This window comes from Elgaria multicarinata, chromosome 2 (genome assembly GCF_023053635.1).
Source record: "Elgaria multicarinata webbii isolate HBS135686 ecotype San Diego chromosome 2, rElgMul1.1.pri, whole genome shotgun sequence".
Lineage (NCBI taxonomy): Eukaryota > Metazoa > Chordata > Lepidosauria > Squamata > Anguidae > Elgaria > Elgaria multicarinata.
The window spans coordinates 107,226,021-107,244,295 of record NC_086172.1 but is presented as its reverse complement, the minus strand read 5'-3'; the positions used below and the strand labels follow the sequence as shown (position 1 = coordinate 107,244,295).

The 18,275-nt window shown below is 41.4% G+C and overlaps 1 protein-coding gene across 2 annotated transcripts in view; it reads left to right on the top strand.

Annotated features, from left to right (window-relative positions):
- Positions 1 to 18,275, top strand: part of GAS2 (growth arrest specific 2) — a 145,703-nt gene that overhangs the window by 71,259 nt on the left and 56,169 nt on the right. For both annotated transcript variants that reach the window (XM_063117356.1, XM_063117357.1), the window contains exons 5-6: positions 8,808 to 8,871; positions 14,563 to 14,707. In XM_063117356.1, the coding sequence (XP_062973426.1) occupies positions 8,808 to 8,871; positions 14,563 to 14,707 (209 nt within the window). The remainder of the gene's footprint in view (positions 1 to 8,807; positions 8,872 to 14,562; positions 14,708 to 18,275) is intronic.

Sequence of the window (18,275 nt, the reverse complement as noted above, 5' to 3'; positions counted from 1 at the left end):
ACTTTGATAGTAAATCAGAGGAAGTGTGTGATGGGAAATTAACTAGAATTCACTTTTTGAAATTAATTAAATTATCGATTGACTGTATGCCTTTAGAGAAGAAATTAAAGGCACTTCCCTTTCATTTTCCCATACTTCACACAGAACACTTGTTTAAGTTTATTTCCCTTTGGGTGCTGATGCTATTTAAATGAAGATAAATAACAATAATTGCCATTAAAAATCTTCTTATCCACTACAGTTAGGAGATGTACTACCCACCTACATAGCAAATAAAAGCTGGTTGAAGGACAAAAAATATATGAAAGGCCCTATTCAACTGTGAAATAAGTGCACACACGACATACTTGAAACACTGGTGTTTGCAATGCTTTATGAAAGACCTCTATATCTTCGTGACTTTATAGTTCTTGAAACCTGGTGGTTGCCAAGGCAACACAGCTTTTTCATGACTAGTAAGACAAATAGGTGTGAAAAATCTGTGTAAATGGTCAGGGGCTCAGCGTTGTTTATTCTCTGTTCCCTCTTTAGACTCTTCATTTGCTGACAACCTTGGCCTACCTGAATTCCCATGTTTGCCTCCCCTGTGTTCTTTATTTTATCATTCTTTTTAAACAATACCCATCCCTGTTACTTTAGAAATAATCTCTAATACAGAGATAAGTATAAGATAGATCTTCTGGTAGTTTTCTAGGTGATTTGCATTAGACTGGCAAAGACTTCTGACTCCCAATTGCTAGAAATGACAAAATGACTCTGTTCACTCTAAATTATAGTGCTCAAATGAAGAAAGATTGTGTGGGAAGAAGGAAACTAGAAGTGGATTTTAGTGTGAAGGACTCTGAGCTCTGTTCAGTTCTGGTACTCAAACCAAATTCCTAGGCTCAGAAATTTGCACTAGGTTTCAGTTGGTGGATCAAAAAACAAAGTTGATCTAACAAGACTTAAGTCTGCCCACCCCTACTGAGGGCAAATGACTCCATTGTCTCCCTGCCTACTAATTTGCATGTGGCTCTGATTAATGGACCTCAGGGTTTTAGTAAAAAAACAGAGTAGACTCTCCAGACTGCCCACCTGTTTTAATATTCCACCCCATCTGCCATTTTGATACTCCTGAAAATGGTTTTCAGCTTGACCCACTGATGAAGTGCTCTGCAGCCTAATCACATAGGGTTGGTCTTAAGGGGTAGTAACCTGTTGTGCCCATGTACTTGCATGAACTACCACTTGTGCAACGAAGCTTTGGCACTTCTAAAAATAACTCAAATGCTTATTTCTCAAATTGGGCACGTCAGCAGAATTTGCAGAAGGGAGCTCTGATAACTTGTCCCAATCTGGAAACTACTGTTTCTGCTAATTTCTGTGGTTATTTTTAGAAGTGCAGAAGTCCCATTGCACATGTCTTGAGCCCCACGAGCACAACAGAACCAGCAGACACGGAGCAGCCCCGTTGGATCCTGCCCAAGGATTCCACCTCTGAGATAGTGACAGAGTAGTTGGTAATCTGACTTTAGGCAGTCCAAATGTCGCTGCAACAGCAGCCATTGGTGGTAAGACCAGTTTCCTTGCCTGCCACCCAATTCATTACCAAAGGGCACTGATGTGGCATCAGCAGGGATGAAGATTATATGAGGGGCCATCCAATCTTCATTATACCAGATTGGATGCTGATATACCCAAGACTTAATACAAACTGGAAGATCTATGTGATTTTATATTAACAATGAGAGATTTGGGAAATGTGCCGTGCCTTGGATGTTGCAACAGCTGTGCTGGCACACAACCATTACTTACACCACTCTAGGCACACAGGATAATTCCTGCTTGATGATTTTATGTATAGTTGAACTAATTATTTAACATATTTATTATAAAACTGTAGCACATGAAGGAGCAAGCAGTTATGTCATAAGACTTAATAGCAAAAAAAGTGATCCACACATGTGTATCGTGCTCACAGAAAATATGTTCTGATGCTTGGCAAGATATTCCCCAATTAGACAGAGTGATTTCTTTACAAGGTCATCAGCACCAGAAGGTGCAACGAAAAATGCCTCTCTGTAGCAGATTCTAGACATGTTTTTCACGATCAGGGACACCAAAGTTGCTTTCCTAGTTGTTTCTTTAAAGTTGTTCTGTTCGGTTTATTTTCCTGGCTGGTGGAGGGTATTTTAGATCCACTCTCAGTACATGGGATTATTGCTCAGCACGTGGGGTTATTGTCTGGTCACATTAAGAAGCCTGCCTGGGATGTAATGAATCAGAGATGAAGCAGGAACTCCTTTTTATCGAGGGCGTGTGTGCACACTTTTTTAATATAATGAATTGCACCTTGAATATATAAACAAAGTCAAGGTTGAAGCAAGTTCAAGAGGTATCTTGGGAAGAGAGATAATATAAACAAACCCTGTGAACTGGGTCAGTTTTCTTGCTGGTGGAGTTAATGTGTGGCTTGCAGACCTCTATCTGGAAACACTCCTTGCAGCATTTGATTTTCATTATACTGAAGAAAAAAAAACCTCCAGTTCCCATTATTGAAAAATATTATGGCATGGCCCATGGCACTCCTGATTGGTTTTTGTTTGACAGCGGCCCCCTGTTGTGCTTTTGAAACTCCCCTTGGTTTCAAAAGAAGTTTTCCATGTTACATGGCAGCTGCTCTTTCAGAAATACAAGTGCCAAGCGCCCTTGAGTACAAGGAACTAGCCACATCGTGCTTGGGAACCTGCTTTTTATTTTTGCTGCAGAAAGCATAGGAAAGACATAGCATTTGGTCTTTTGGAATGAAGACCAGACTTCAAGTTCTGAGTCCTGGGATACACCATTGTTTTATTGCATACATAAATTCCAACTTCCTTTATAATAATATATTGCAGGGGCACCTCCCACTTCTCAAGTGGGGGGCTTCAAGGAGAGATCCACCCTGCCTGGAAAGTTCTGTATTGTTGTCTGGCCAGTACAAATGTGTTTTGAAAATAATCCAAGGTTTATATCATTTTATTTATTTATTTATTTATTTAGTACATTTCTACATTACCCAATAGCCAAAGCTCTCTGGGTGGTTCACAACAATTTAAACTATCAAAATATGAGACAATAAAGTACAATATAAAAGTGTAAAGTTTAGAATGGCAGTATAAAAAACAAAACAAAAAACAAAACAAAACTTAGCAGCAGTACAAAGATTGAAAACACAGCAGAAGATTTAAAACAACTGAAACTGAAATACTTGGGCAGTTCACAAAAAATTATGTACTAATGATGCTCTGAACTCTTCATTTTTGGTGAATATGACTGTCCCATGTTGTTGAATGGTTATAGGATCTGGATGCAATGAACGTTCTTCATCACTTCCTTCAAAGAATCGACTCCGCAAGAAAAGGGTTTGCCTTCAATTATGCTAGCATGCTAATATGTGTGATTTATTTCTAGAGCATTTTACCATTTTTTTTTCATCCTCGGTGCTTGTGATACTAGTGTACACTTATGCATTTATATTGCATACATGTATGTGTGACACTGACTTATTTTGATGCAACACATAGAACTGTGATTACCGTTTAAGTAGAGTGCATCCTAAAATGTAATCTGCTTTATTTTTCAAATAAATAAACACGTTTGCTTTTCAGCTTTCTACCTTAATTTTATTCTAACTAAACTGCTACATAAGATTTGCACAACTGAAATCCATTAACAGCCCATGAAAATTACCAACCAGGTATGTTGGACCACTGGGGGATTGATAAGATAATTACCCTGATTGGGCGGGGGGGAGGGGAGTTGTATCAAGAATCTGGCTATTCAATGTCTTCATTCATATTGTTTTAAAAAATTAAAAAATACCAAAGAATATAATTGTATTATTCGTTCATGTCAAAAGAGACAAAAGCCCCTGATCCAGATATTTCTGATTGTGGCTACAACCTTAGAAGTGAGTTCCATTGACCTCAATGGAATGTACTTCTGAGTAGTCCTGCATAAGATTGTATGGCAAATACCATTGAAACCATTGGAACAAGTCAGTTGTGTAACTTCAGCCCCAATGAACTTCAGTCCCCATTCAGTTGGAATGAGGTGAAAAACATATGAAAGATTTGGGGAATGGAGTTTTGGCTGTATTGTACTCACAACCTGTTGCATCAGGAAAAGTTTTTTTCTGTCTGTCTTTTTCACAAACTATTCACAATTTTGTGTGCGACTTGTCACTTTGAGGACTATAAAAGCATTTTGATCCCTCTTTTACTGCATAAAATAGTTTATTTTTATCAGTGCTTTATAGTTATGAAAACCAATCACTGACAATTGATCTACATATAATTGTTATTCTGTTTTTCCCACTTCCAGAGAAAATCAGAGATTCAGATATCTAGATATTGGTACTTGGTATGCCTCAATAGATAACCTTTTTCAAAATAACACTAATATGACCTGGTAATTCTGATTTTTTTTAAAAAAATGTAATGAAATACTGCTTCCAAGAGATTATAATAAGGGGAACAAAATAATATGGTTGATTGGCTATGCTGAAGATTTGGAATAGTGTGCACTGAAAGAAGTGTTAGGTTGTCACAGCAATGGCAATAGAAGACAGGTAATATATCTCAAGGATCGAGATTAGATGGATGAAAAGATTCAGTTACTAAAACCTGGACAAATGCAATTGTAGCAGCTCCAATAACATTAATTGCAAGTACATTATGTGTTTAAAATAAGTGAAGGTTTCCATACTAAAGTATCAATAAAAACTGGAGGATATAATCTTTTGAAAAATGATTTTTCAACATTCCCTTGAAATCAGATGTCAACTCCTTTTTGCTGGTTCTCTCCTCTATATCTCCAGTTTCTACTTCATTTTCATTTTCTTCTATGATGTTTCTTAGATTTGGGACAGTCTTACCCCAGCCGCCCACCCATTAAGTCACCTCTCTCTCCCATTCCTCCGCCACAAGTTCCTCTTCAATTTCCTCTTTTTTAACCAACATTACCTGACAAACCGTTCTTGAATCACTCTTGACTAAACTTGCCTACACCTGCATTGCCACCCAGCACTCCCCAACTGCTTTCAGACCTCATCCCCATGTTAACATGCCCAGATAATTTGGGGTTCATCTACACCAAGCAGGATATTCCACTATGGAAGTGCTATATAAAAGACAGGAGTCACACTACTGCTTTATAGCAGCATTGAAGTGCTCTGCAGGATCTACATTACTGCTTTATAGTGGTACTGAATTGCACTGATAACTGTTGGGACCCATGACACATCTACACCAAACAGGATATAGCACTATGAAAGGGGTATATGGTATGTGTCAATGGGGCCCAACAGTTGTCAGTGCACTTCAATACCACTATAAAGCAGTGGTGTGGCTCCTACCTTTTATATACTGCTTTTGGACCACTTTCATAGTGGAATATCCTGCTTGGTGTAGTTGAGCCCCTAGACTCTAAGTAGTCTGGACAGGAAATGCATCACTTTTATTTTCTGTACAACATGGTTGCACTACATGGATGTGTAACAGAAGTAGCTTTGACTGTAAGCAATGTTCACTAACTTGGCTGCAAAGTATTTGCAAGGGGCCCTATTTGTGACTACAATTGTCCCAGACGGTAGCTCTACATGTATTTCATAGGAGGTGCCTATCACTGAAAGTTAAACTTTTAGAGACAAAAATGTCATATGTGGAGTTTGTAATGTGTGCATGCCATCCAACAATGTGTAATGTATAATATGCTAGATGTATCTGTTTGCAATGTATCAAGATCAGGGATACTGATTTATGTAGGCCTACTAATGGTGATGTATGATACATATCTCTAGGGGGCAACTTTCTTTGCAGGTGGACCTTAATCAAATCCAAAGAGTAAAGGGCTACTGTTGCACGCTACAGTAGTAAAAATGCAACCCCTGTGCTTTGGCATTCAGTGTACTTCCAGTGTACTCAGCTGGAGAGCAGGCAGCAGTACAGCACTGGAAAGAGCCAGAAAGGAATGTAGACCTGACTCTGTGCTCTAACCAAGCCCATGGGCCCACCTGCTGCTCTCCAAGGGTGCCACAAGCTCTAGCTGCCTGTGCCACAGGTGTTGACACTCATGCTGAAATCCCAAGTTCTACATTCGCACACCATTCTGAACATGTATCATGAAAATGAGAAGATAGACAGTTCTTCTTATGATGCTAATGTGTGTACAATTAAGGGCCACGGTTTCATAATTAATTTAGCATACATGTTTAAGCCTCATGGAAATAGGAGTAAAAATATTTTTTTATAAAGGCATGTGTCATAAATCAGAGTTTAATAACAATAGCTCTATATTAATTTAGGCTAATCCAGAGGCCACTTATTTTGGGGTAATCCCGTAGATTTCAAAACAAGTGCATTAGTGTAAGCAGTGATTGAAAATTTTATGGAGCTATTGTACATAACAGTTAATCCAGATGGCATACTGATTTTTAGAAATTATTCTACTGACTTTTAGAAATTATTCTAGTTCATGAATATACACCAGTTGCACCAGTAGTCCTCTGGGTGATGAATTTCTGGCAAAGCTTTGGCTAGTGCCCTATATTCATATTTTAATTACATTTGTGTTGGCCCTTGTGCCAGGGAACTAAGCGCAGTGTTGTGCAGCCTCATGACAATTTTGGCTGTGTGTGGGTGGAAACAGTAATTCCGTTTCCACAAAAGAATTAGATTACAATGTGTAGCACATACTGTGGCAACTAGATTCCCCACCCACAGCCCGTGCTCAAAAGAATGCATGCCAGTGCTGGTATAGTCCTCAGGAATGTGAGCAGGCTTGCTTTTAAACATATCACCATACTCTTACCACGTCACCAGATCCTTGTTTGTTTTATGGTTGGCTACTGCCTGTGTTGTCTGTCATGCTCTAACAATGATTTCACTGTTTCACATTGTTCATCATGAGATGCATGAGACGCGTCTAGAATATTTTGAGCCGGTATGCACAGAAGCACATTAATTCTGATCAGAGAAGCAAAACTCTGGCAGACACATTTTCTCACTTGCTCAAATTGTCATCTTATCATTTTGCACTCGATCATCCCTTGAAATGCTGTATTGTTTTTAAAATTAATACAATATGTCTGAATATCCCACAGGATGTTTCGGAATTGATTTCTCTAAACTTGCCTTTAAGTATATCTCAGTATTCATATTAATGGATGTGATCCATGTAGGTGTAGGGGGAGTCGAGTTTGAAGTGGTACAACGACCTGGTTCCCATTTTACCTTGGTGCTGCGATTGCTGTGGAGTCCAAACCGCATTGGGAACTAAACCTATCAATTAGCTCTCACATGAAGTGAATGACGTTAACCACATGAGTCTAACCTCTAATTTTGGGGAACAAACAGCCCAATCCAAGCCTTACTATTGTGATATGGGGACCACTTGATTTCAGCATGGCTCTGTGCCACACTACATGAGTATTACCTATAAAGCGGAACACTGTACTGTGGGCAAATTGAGTGTTTCTTTCCTTCAACAACGCCGTTCCTCCCTGGGAGTAGAAACCTATGTATCAGGCTTAACAATTTCCAAACTGTAGGCAGGTAAGACTAAGAACTGGTTCTCATAGTACGTTGGGGCCAGGTGAAGTCACTCCCCTGCATTGTATACTTGCAAAAACAATATAAAGTCTGAGCTGACCACTTATATCTCAGATACAAGGGCCACTGCCCCATTCTTCTATTGTGCCACCAAGCTAGCCCCTCTCCTTTGTCAAGCACATGTAGGGGCACTCCACAGAGATTCAATACATGCATGTCAGGGGCAGGGCAAGCCTGGCCACATGATTTCAACGGTGGAGCCAGTAGCAGGGCGCTACTCGTCAGTCATCACATAAGGCTTCCTTCATGCATTGAATGTGTGAAGGGGCTACAATTGCTTCCATGTTCACTAGTGTTCCAATATGAACCTGAATATACTTGGAAAGGAATGGAAATGTGCTAAAGTGCCTAGCCAGGGTTGTTGGGGTGTTTTTTTTGGCGTATATGTGGATTATTTCAAAGGGAGTCTATGCAAATTACATGCTTGCTCCTGAAATACGCTTCTTCCTTACATTGAAAACCAAGTTACTGTTGTCTGTCTAGTAGTTCAAGCAGGTTGCCAGGCTGTGTGTTTCTAACCATTTCCAGCCATCTACATGTGTTTGGACATTTATGCCCATGGTGTGATGGGATGGTTCTCAATTTATTTTTTAAAATGTTGGGTGTTAACTCTGTTAGTCTCACCCACCCTCTCAATCATTCACTCTATTAGCTCCTGAAAAGATCACTGTAACCATGTTTGTTTATTAAGGAATATGTTAGAAGCTTATTTTACGGCTGCTACCCGTAAAGAGATCTGTTAGCCATATGACTATAATTCGACTAAACAATCAATTAATCAGCTGTATATATTTGCATATGAACAAAGAATAAGTCTGTAGGAAAAAATTGAATACATTCTTTATCTTTAGATGATGCCTACATGTATTGTCTCGGGCGTCATCTTAGAAGAGGCATCTTTGTCTATGTGGAAGAGCAGAGGGAGTATTTCTTATAAGATGGTATCTGCCATCTGTGATTTTTGTAAATACTTATATAAAAAATATTGGTCTGATAAAAAAAAAGTCGTTGCCTGATTAGTCAATAACAGCTGCTGCAGACCTTTTATTTGATCATGTGTCTATATAAGGAGTCCAGATTCTGAGGTCGCGAGATTCAAACTGGGATTGGTTCTTCATTCAGATGCTTCAGATATCTTTGTTGTAAATACCTTCTTTCTCTGTTTTACTTTTGCAGTCCTCCACAAGCAGCCCAGAGAAGTGTGCCTTTGTTTGCTTGAACTTGGAAGGATTGCTGCCAGGTAGGCAAAATATTTAAGGAACTGAGCAATATTTGCGTTCTTGACAGCAGCAGCTATTGAGAGCATTACTGGTTCAGTGCATCTTCAAGCTAACATTTACACTAGCCAGGGTCAAGGCAAAGGCCCAACTGGGGCTACGCAGAGCATATTGTGGGCAGTTGTTCAAACAAAAACAGTCCAGACTCTGTTAATACAGTGATAGAATTTGTCTGCCAGCTTCAAACTGATGCACGGAAACCAGTATGAAAACAAATTAATATTAGAGTAAGTCAAAATGAGTTTATTATTTTTTATCTCTGTACATTGAAATATTTACATCAACAATTGAAGCTTCTTTTGCTCTTTAACTATGTTAGTCAAGTTGTAATTCCATTGGGAAGATTGGACCATTGATGGGAGTAGTGACATAATATCTTTGGTCATCAATGCTGGTAATAATCTCCTTGATCATACAGGAATTGCTCTTTCTTTTGTCCACTCTAGTCAAAACAAAATAAGAATTATGATTGTATTGAAGTTTTTTGTATTAAATAGTTATGTCAATTAATAATATGAAAGAAAAGAAAAATGACTGCTGTGCAAGAAGCATGGGGTGGTGGTGGATGTGGAATGGGCACAATTTTATTGGTTACAGTCCATAGAGTTTGGGGGCAAATATCTAAACATTGGGCAGTCTGACTGATGGCCGATATCACCATCTCAGTCAGCACATGGGAATGGAAGTGGTTTTGGGTCTACCACAGTGCAAACCACTAATGGAGGCTCATCCTGTGACCTCAGGATGCAATGATATACCACAAGATGTAGTGATGGCTACCAGCTTGGATGGCTTTAAAAGGGGGTTGGATAAATTCCTGGAGGAGAAGGCTATCAATGACTACTAGCCCTGATGGCTATGTGCTACCTCCAATATGAGACACAGTAAGCTTATATACTTCAGTTGCTGGGGAACATAGGCAGGAGAGTGCTGTTATACCTGCATCCTGCTGATGGGTTCCTGATCAACAGCTGGTTGGCCACAGAGTGCTGGATTAGCTGGACCCTTGGTCTGATCCAGTATGGCTCTTCTTATGTTCCTATGACCTAGGAGCATGGAAGGCATGTCAAGCTCTATGCTGGGCTACACCTTCTAGCAGCACCCAAGAGATCTTACAGGGACCCCCCAGTGGGAATCAGGGTGCCCAACCACTGCTCACCCAGCTATGGATCCATCCCAGTGCCTTTAGTACTCACAATAAAAAGTTTTGACAGAAATATAAAGTAATGCACTAATGACAGATTAACACATATTGCTGTGAGGAAGGCAACCCCCTTACCTCATTGAGACCAATTACTAATGTGGGGAAAAATCCTTCCCAACTGCATTAACTGGTGGCTAACCTCAGTCCATAGCAACGAGCAATAAAATATAGGAAGGGAGGATGAATGTGGAAAAGCCTTTCAAATTAAAAACTGACTTCCTTCTACACTGTGAAACAGCTGTACTGAATAGGCTATCAATGATCTACAATGTAGGCCCAATTGTGCTGGTGTGGGCTGAAGTAGGGGTGAGCTGCATAAGGCATCTCTCCCAGGTCACAAGTCTGCATTGCTAGCCATTCTGCCTGTGACTATATCACTTCTAGTGAAGTTTGGTCCCTGTCCTCGTAACTGGAGTGGCCTTGGAATGAGGAATGAAGCTTCTCATGGCTGACTGCAATAGGACCTCTGGTAGAGTGGAAATTTCAAGCAATGAAGAGGTTGTTATTCATGGCCAGCCATCATTTGTGGCCATCCAGTAACTCTACTTCTATCCTCAGTAATCTGGCACATACAGAAGACTCGGGAAAGGTGGAAGGTCTGTCTCTCATTTAATTCAGTAAGAATGCTTCTTCTTCTAAATGTCTTGAAAGGCTGGTATGACTTGAAAGACACCACTTTCCCCAAGTTCTTGGAGTATGCAAGATGGTATATAAAACTACATTGTGACGATCAGCAGTCATAAGCAATACAGGACTAATTGAGCTAGCTGCATGAGAGAGGAGTAAAAGGATTTTGCCTATTCAACCCCTCCTAACTACATTTCATTTTAGTGCTGTGTTCTCGATATAACCATCTGTAGATTTAGTTCCGCTGCCTGAAAGGAGCTGGAAAAGTTTGGCTTTGTTTGTTTGACCTGGGAAGGATTACAGCTTGACAAGGGGGGAGGCGAAACTATTTAAATCCATCTATTCTTAAGTTAGAAAAAATGTGGTAGGTTAGATTGTGAGGGGCTAAAAGAAAAAGGAAACGGCATTCCTTAGAAGAGCATGAGAGCTACATCTGATGAGTAAGGTTGCATGCAGGTGGAGAGTCAGGGGGCCCTGTGGGAACTGAATGATTTACAGCCTGTCAGCACTGCAGACAGACAGGAAGTCAATAGATTATATATAGGTGTTTGCTCCGGCCTTAGCTGATATCTCATTAAACAGAAAAGATGGGCTAGCAGCTACCACGACCATAGATTTCACTCTTCGTTTTCTGCATATTTATTTCAAGGGTCAGAAAGCATTTTTATGATCCATATACATTGCATCTTTGGCTTTCATGCCACAGAAGGTTCTTATATCCCTGCACAGTTTGACTATTTTCACTGTCTGAGTAGCTTTTTAAAAACCCTGGGGGCTTGGAATTGGAAAAAGAAAAAGAAAAAAGAGTCAATGTATTGTAATAGAATGTCAGACCTGGATTAGGAACGCCAGGCTCAAAAACCCAATGAAGTCCCTATCTTCACACTGCTTTAACAGGTAGCGATGGGCAAATCTGTCTATTTTGCTTTTTCAACTTGCAATTTTTTTTTGAAAAAGTTCATTCTGCCCTGTTTCTGCATCAGTTGCAGTTTGGGGGTCAATGTTGTATCACCACTTCATTTAATATCAAGATTTGTACAATGCCCTCTCTTAAGGAAGGATTTCCTGTCCATTCAGCCAAGCCATTGTCTTAATTAGCCAGGAAGAGAAAGGATCTAGTGCACAGCTGGTCAGCTTCAAACCTCCAAGGGTTCTCTCAGCACTTTGGTTCTCTCACCCAAGCAGGGCTTTAACCTTCTGATTCCAGCAAACAGAGCAAGGTGAAATGAAGTAGGTCAAGGTATAATTGTCAGCAAGGCAAGGCAAAAGTTCAGGATACAAAGAGCACATTAGACAGCTTAGTGTTATTAGGCCCAGCCTGGAGATACATAGGAGCAAGGCACACATCTTGTTTCTGTGCATAATGGTGGTAGGAAATACAATTTATTTGCTGCCGATGCTGTCTTGGAGAAGGTCCTAAACTGGGCTGCAGCCTATGGGCACCATTTGATGAACGTTTTATTGCATGCTCGTTACTGGGCACTCACGGATGTTCACGGGTCCTATTCATGATATTGTGTCCCACGTACCGCCCGCCCCTTCTGGCCTTCTTCGCACAACAAAAAAAGACCCCAGTAAATCCAGATTATTTTTGAGACAGAACTTGCCACTATCTCCTGCTGTGTGTAGGAGAAGCAGCATGATCAAAACAGCCCACTGAATGGGCCACGTGCACGTTGTTTACTTTCTCTTTTGAAAAAGGAAGTAATGAGGGACAAAAGCACGGGTGAAGAAGTGACAGTAAGAAATTCGATTTCCTCCTGTGTGATGATGCTCTATAGACTGTTGGACTCATCTTTTCTTTGCACCCCAAAAAACCAAAGAGCTGACTGGGCTGTTACAAATCAAGCTGAGCTGCCAGTCTTCTTCCCACCTTTGTGGACTGTCATCCTGTACAAAGGTGGTGGGAGAGAACTTCTGTGACTTTCATGGGGGGGGGGGGGGCTGCACAACTTTCAGATGAGGGTACTTGCTATTACATGCAGTGGCTGGTTGGTTTTCTTTTCTTTTTAATAATTGAGTGCCGAAAGCAAGCAGCAGTTTGGCAGCTGCATTCTTGCATGTTTCAACATTGTAGCCTCTGAGAATGACAGTTCCCTTGAGGGTAGCCATCTCCCCCCCCTCACCCTACAATGTCCCTGGGAATGAAGATGGGAGGAAGACTTTTCATTCTGTCATATAAGTGCCCAGCAGGACAGCTGTTGCTTGCCTTTGGAATTCAGTTTTTCATTAGGAAGGAAGGAAGGAAGGAAGACCACTTGACCACCTCATATAAGAACCCCCTACCTGAACTTTGCTCCCCTGAATGTTCAGGGGCTGAACATTCCCAAACTGCAGAAATTTGGCTGGGCTGAACCTTTGGTTCAGGTCTACGTACAAGCAGAAGAGGACAGTCAGGTGCAATCATGTGTCCATTCACTTGGGGTTTTTTTTCCATAGCAGAGGGTGGTCTGGGCATTGACAACAGCTAGCCATAGGGACAGGAAGTGTGTATCACCTGTTTACTTTTCTCTTGACTGGGCCACCTGCCCTTGTCTGTATTCATTATAAACTTCTTTCTTTTAAGGCAAGGTCTAGCTTTTTCCAGTCCTCCTTCCTTTGTTCATCCTTATACGCCTCCTCAGTCTTTATGTTCTCCACAGTCTAATATTTGGTTGTAAACTGCCCAGGAATCAATTGTGAACAAGGATAGTATTAAATAAATAAGTAGATCTCCTTGACTTCCATTAATTGCTCTGGCCTATGCCTATTCATGGAACTCTCTGGCTGTGTTTAGACAACAAGATAGTCAATAGTGGGGGTAATAATCAATTTGACAGTTGCTTATGTAGGGGGTACTCCCTACACAACATGATAATAATCAACCATGGTGTGGATTAGGATCATCACTGAGTTGACTATTAGTCCAGGCTAAGTTGACTTATTCATCCCCCATCCTCCCTCCCCGCTCAGTCCTCCCACTAGTATCCCATCAGCCATTGCTGCCAAAAATTTATCCTGTCAGTTGGACTAGAGTAGCAGCCACCACTTTGACCGCTCTTGCCTTGTGACACTGTGGCTGTGTGGCATTGGTCATGGCCAGCCAGCCAACCACCCCTCGACTATAACTTTGTTTGTTAAATATTAAGAGAGTTGGTGAAGCAAGCAATGTGAAGTAAGCAAAGCCAGGACTGTTTGCTGCCGCCTCCATCATCTGCCATTCTCTGGGGATGGGGTCATTTGGGGCCCACAAAAGCTGTGGGCCTTGGACTTTGTCCATGAGGTTCAGCCCTCACTATGCCACTGATTTTTTTCTACTGTATTTCCACCTATATATATACTGTACCTATTAAAAATTTTAGTTTTAGAATCTGTTAATCTGTATCTCCTTCTCTGTCCTTCTCTTCTCCTCCCCTTCCCCATCCACAACTCTGCCCTTCCTTCAGTCTGTTTTTTTAATTATTATTATTATTATTATTATTATTATTATTATTATTATTATTAGGAGCCTGTGGGCAGGATCTTTTTAAAATTTATTGTGCTGTACCAATAGCTTTAGGGGCTGCATAAATAAAATATGCTGCTGAAATCATAGACGTAGACAGTAGTATTGGTTTATTTTGCAACTACCACATTAGAGCCAAGAATGTGTCCAAGAGTGAGTCTTCCTGAGTTTTAATACTAGTGATAGGGTATAAAGCATGAAGTCAAGAGCTATGATAATGATTTTGTTTTTTACCGTTTTCATTAGGCAATGTAACTAATGCCATTAGTGCCCGTTGGAACATTAATGTATGATATATGAACTGCTTTGTAAGCACTGGTAATTTTATGCATTCAAAAGGTTTGGCGTGGAGCCTCCTGGATTAATAAAGCTGGAGAAAGAGATTGAACAAGAAGAAACACTTTCGGCCCCTCTTCCATCCCCTTCACCTTCTCCATCAAAGTCGCCTGTCAAAAAGAGCACAGGAAAACTCCTGGATGATGCGGTAAGTATGTCTTGCCAGGCTCAAAGGGCTTCATTTTGACACCTCAACACACTTCTCTCAGTAGATGCTGATGAGCCATCTCATATTGCTGATAAGCTGTATTTTCTGCAATGGACAAGAGAGGGATATTTATTAAGTTATTTGATAGCACTTGTTACAGGATGGGTCATAGTTTGGAGGGGTTATAGGGGCCAATTCATCACCTAGGTGACTACATGCATTTTGATCCAAGCCTCTTCAAAGTTAGTGCCAGTAAATCAAATTCCACACCATTTTTCACTATGAAAATTATACCCCTCCCCCATACCTACTGAGTCATACTCTTGGCTTTCCAAGGCCTCATGAGGCCTTGTTCACAGTTTAATTATGTGAGCTTCTTGATACTGAGTCAGACCATTAGTCCATCTAGTCCATGGGCCTTTTTGGTCTGGTAGGCATATTTAGAATTTTGAGAGTGGATTATGGGTGCTCTCACAAAATGGCTGCCATGAGGAAGGCTTTCCATTTACAAATGGCCACCATGTTGTACCTGGCTAGTCACGAAATTCACCCATTTCCAAAAAGGCAAACTGGTGAGACAAAAAGAAAATTATGCTGCTGAAGAACCTGAGTAAAAAGCAGAGCTGGGTTCTGAGTTCCAAAACACAAAACCGATCTTTTTAATCCACAGTTCTGTGCTCCAACACTTATTTCATGGAAGGCACATTTCAAACTCAGCTGCAGACATCCACTTTTTCATTTTCTAAGTATGCCTCCAGGAAGCGTTATGCTTGGAAATGAAGATGGAGCACCTCTAGAGGCTAGCACTTTGCTTCACAGTATGCTGACATCCCAGTTAGTTTTAAAAATACTAAACACACACACAAAACACAGGAGCGGCAGGGAGTCAAGAGAAGCGTCCATGGGCACATTGGTACTCATGGGCACCATGTTGGGGACCTAAGAAGCTGTTATTATTACACTATTTCTGTATATAGTTCCATTAATGTGCATGACACTTCACAAAGTAAAATAGGACAAGCCACTATTCCAAGGGATTTACAATCTATAATTTGGAAAAGGGGAGACAACATAGGGGGAGTTAAGTGGAAACCACTTTAGGCTTAATTACACCAGGCCCTGTTCTACAGCCCTGCAATGGTCCAGGGGAACTAGGGGTTTGTTCCAAAGGCCTCTTAAACTGGGTTTTGAGGATGGAGTTGAAGGAGATTAAGAAGCATAGTTCTTTTGGAAGCAGTACCAAGCATATTGGGCAGCAAGGATGAAAGGATGACATGGTTTGAGGAAGCCAAGGCTCCTTTGGACAGCTGAGGGTGGTGGAACCTGAAGAGTAAAGGTAACGGTCAGGGATATATTTTGATATAAGAGCAGGGAGAGTAGAAGGAAAGGCTGGGGGGGGGCATTGATAGTAAGGGTGAAGAGCTTGTACTAGATCTGGGAGCCGACTGGAAGCCAACGTAGGGTGTTAAAAAAAGCATCACCTGATCAGAGATCAGATCGGATTCATATCATGAATCTGACTGGCAGTGGCTTTAAGGTCCAAGGCAAAGTTGTTCCCAATCCTGCTATCTCAAATGCTTTTAACTAGATATTGAACCTGAGACTTTTGGCATGCTACTTGTTGAGGTACTATAATGTTTACTTTCCCATTTATATGTAAAACTACGACTAACCCGAATAAGCAGTGCTCTGGACAACTGAGGGTTAAACAGTAAAAGAGGTCTTCTAAAAAAAGAACCTGTTACTATGGCAACTCTTATATCACATGGCAGGATGTGCCACCTGGGAATTACAAAGCGCTCCTTGAAAAACCCCTGTGCCACTCCTGAGCCACAATGAACAGATGGAATTTAGTGTATTTAATAGAGCTCCTGAGAGACAATTTGTTGAAATGCAAACTTGGTTAGGTTTAGCATTCCCCACCACCACCCTGTACCTTTAACTTTTCAGGCTCTCTTGCTGTGGCTGTCAGAGAAGGATGGAGTCAAAAGCTTATGAGTTGCAGCAAAAAGGTGCCTGTAATTCCTGAAGATGAAGAAAAGGGGAGAAATAGAGAAAATCAAGAATGACTTAGGGGACCTCCTTTAATTTATGGAACAACAGCTAAAGAACAAATAATAAAGTCATTTGGAGAGGTCTCTAATCTTTCCTTCCCCTGACACACTAATTGAAAAGTTAACAGCATTTTTTCTTCACACAGTCTAGACACAACAGCCCTCTTCAGTTGCTCGGATTCAGTGCACAATAAACACACAAGGAAGGTCAGCACGCTAGACCTGCCTCCCTAATGTTGAAGCTGACCCTCTAAAGGGAGAGCCTCCTGTATTTGTGGTGGCTCTCCATGTGATTTGGAAGCCAGGTACAGCAGGGTGGAGGAAAATCGTATGGAGCGCTCTGTGATGCTTACAGTGCCAATCCCCAATGAAAGGGATACTCTAATGACCAGAGATTGTCAAGACACAAAGACCATGAAAAGACCATGTTTCCTGGAAACATTTCCAGCAGAGGCACTTCAGAGTGGTGGGATGGGCAGCAGTTCTAAGAGCGACATGATTAGGCCCTGTTTCATATAGCCAGCTGGGGCAGCATTGCAGTAGTGTGCCTGAGAAATGGCATGAGTCCTGCGTCAAATAGCCTGTAGTGTTTACCAGATCCTCCAAGCGAACGGCCATTCATGCCTGACACCAATTCACATGATTTCACCATCTCCAAATGGGTGGCATTCCTCATGAACTGGGGCCAGATCGACACTTTGTGTCGAACCATTACGAGTGTGGAATAAAAAAATCAGGAAATAATACTATGGAAGCGGTATATGGAATGTGGATTGTGCCCCAAAGTTATCAGTGCACTTCAATACTGCTATAAGGTGTAGATCTAGCCTAAGTTTCTACAGGAGCAGCTGTCCAAACAGAAGGCCAAGTATAAATTGGAGGTTGTTTGATGAGGAGAGGGGGGCAGTTCCTGCTGCTCCTCCCCCTCACCACATGGATAGTGGAGGCTCTCGCTGCCAAAAGTGGCCCTCCATGTTAGGAGGTGACAGAAACAGTGATGGATGGTGGGGGGAGGGCAAGCTTGCTCTCCCTCCTCATGTGTTCAGTGTACATGGGGCACGGATGCCTGTAAAGGGCTAAAGTTAAAGCAGGACTGGATCCTAACTCTGAAAATACTCCTGCCCTTTCACTCGCAATGGCAAGCTCAGAGTGACCTGCTGTTTGCTCTTAGATGAAAGAGCGATACCCAAGCTGAAAAATTCTTCAAGGATGATTAAGGCAAACCTTAGACACAGTTCATATAGTCCGTCCAGGTGTTGAGGTAGAGTCACAACAGTTCCCCACCACCACCATCATAAAACAGCCTCCAGTGTATACTTGGCCCTCATGTAGAAACCCAGTTTATGAGGAATGCCACCCATTTTGAGGTGGTGAAATCATGTGAACTGAGGTTAGGCGTGAATGGCCATTCGCTTGGAGGATCTGGTAAGCACTGCAGGCTGACACAGGGCTCAGGCCACTTCTCAGTAGGGGTGTGCACGGACCCCCCGCTCCGCTTCACTTGCAGATCCGCC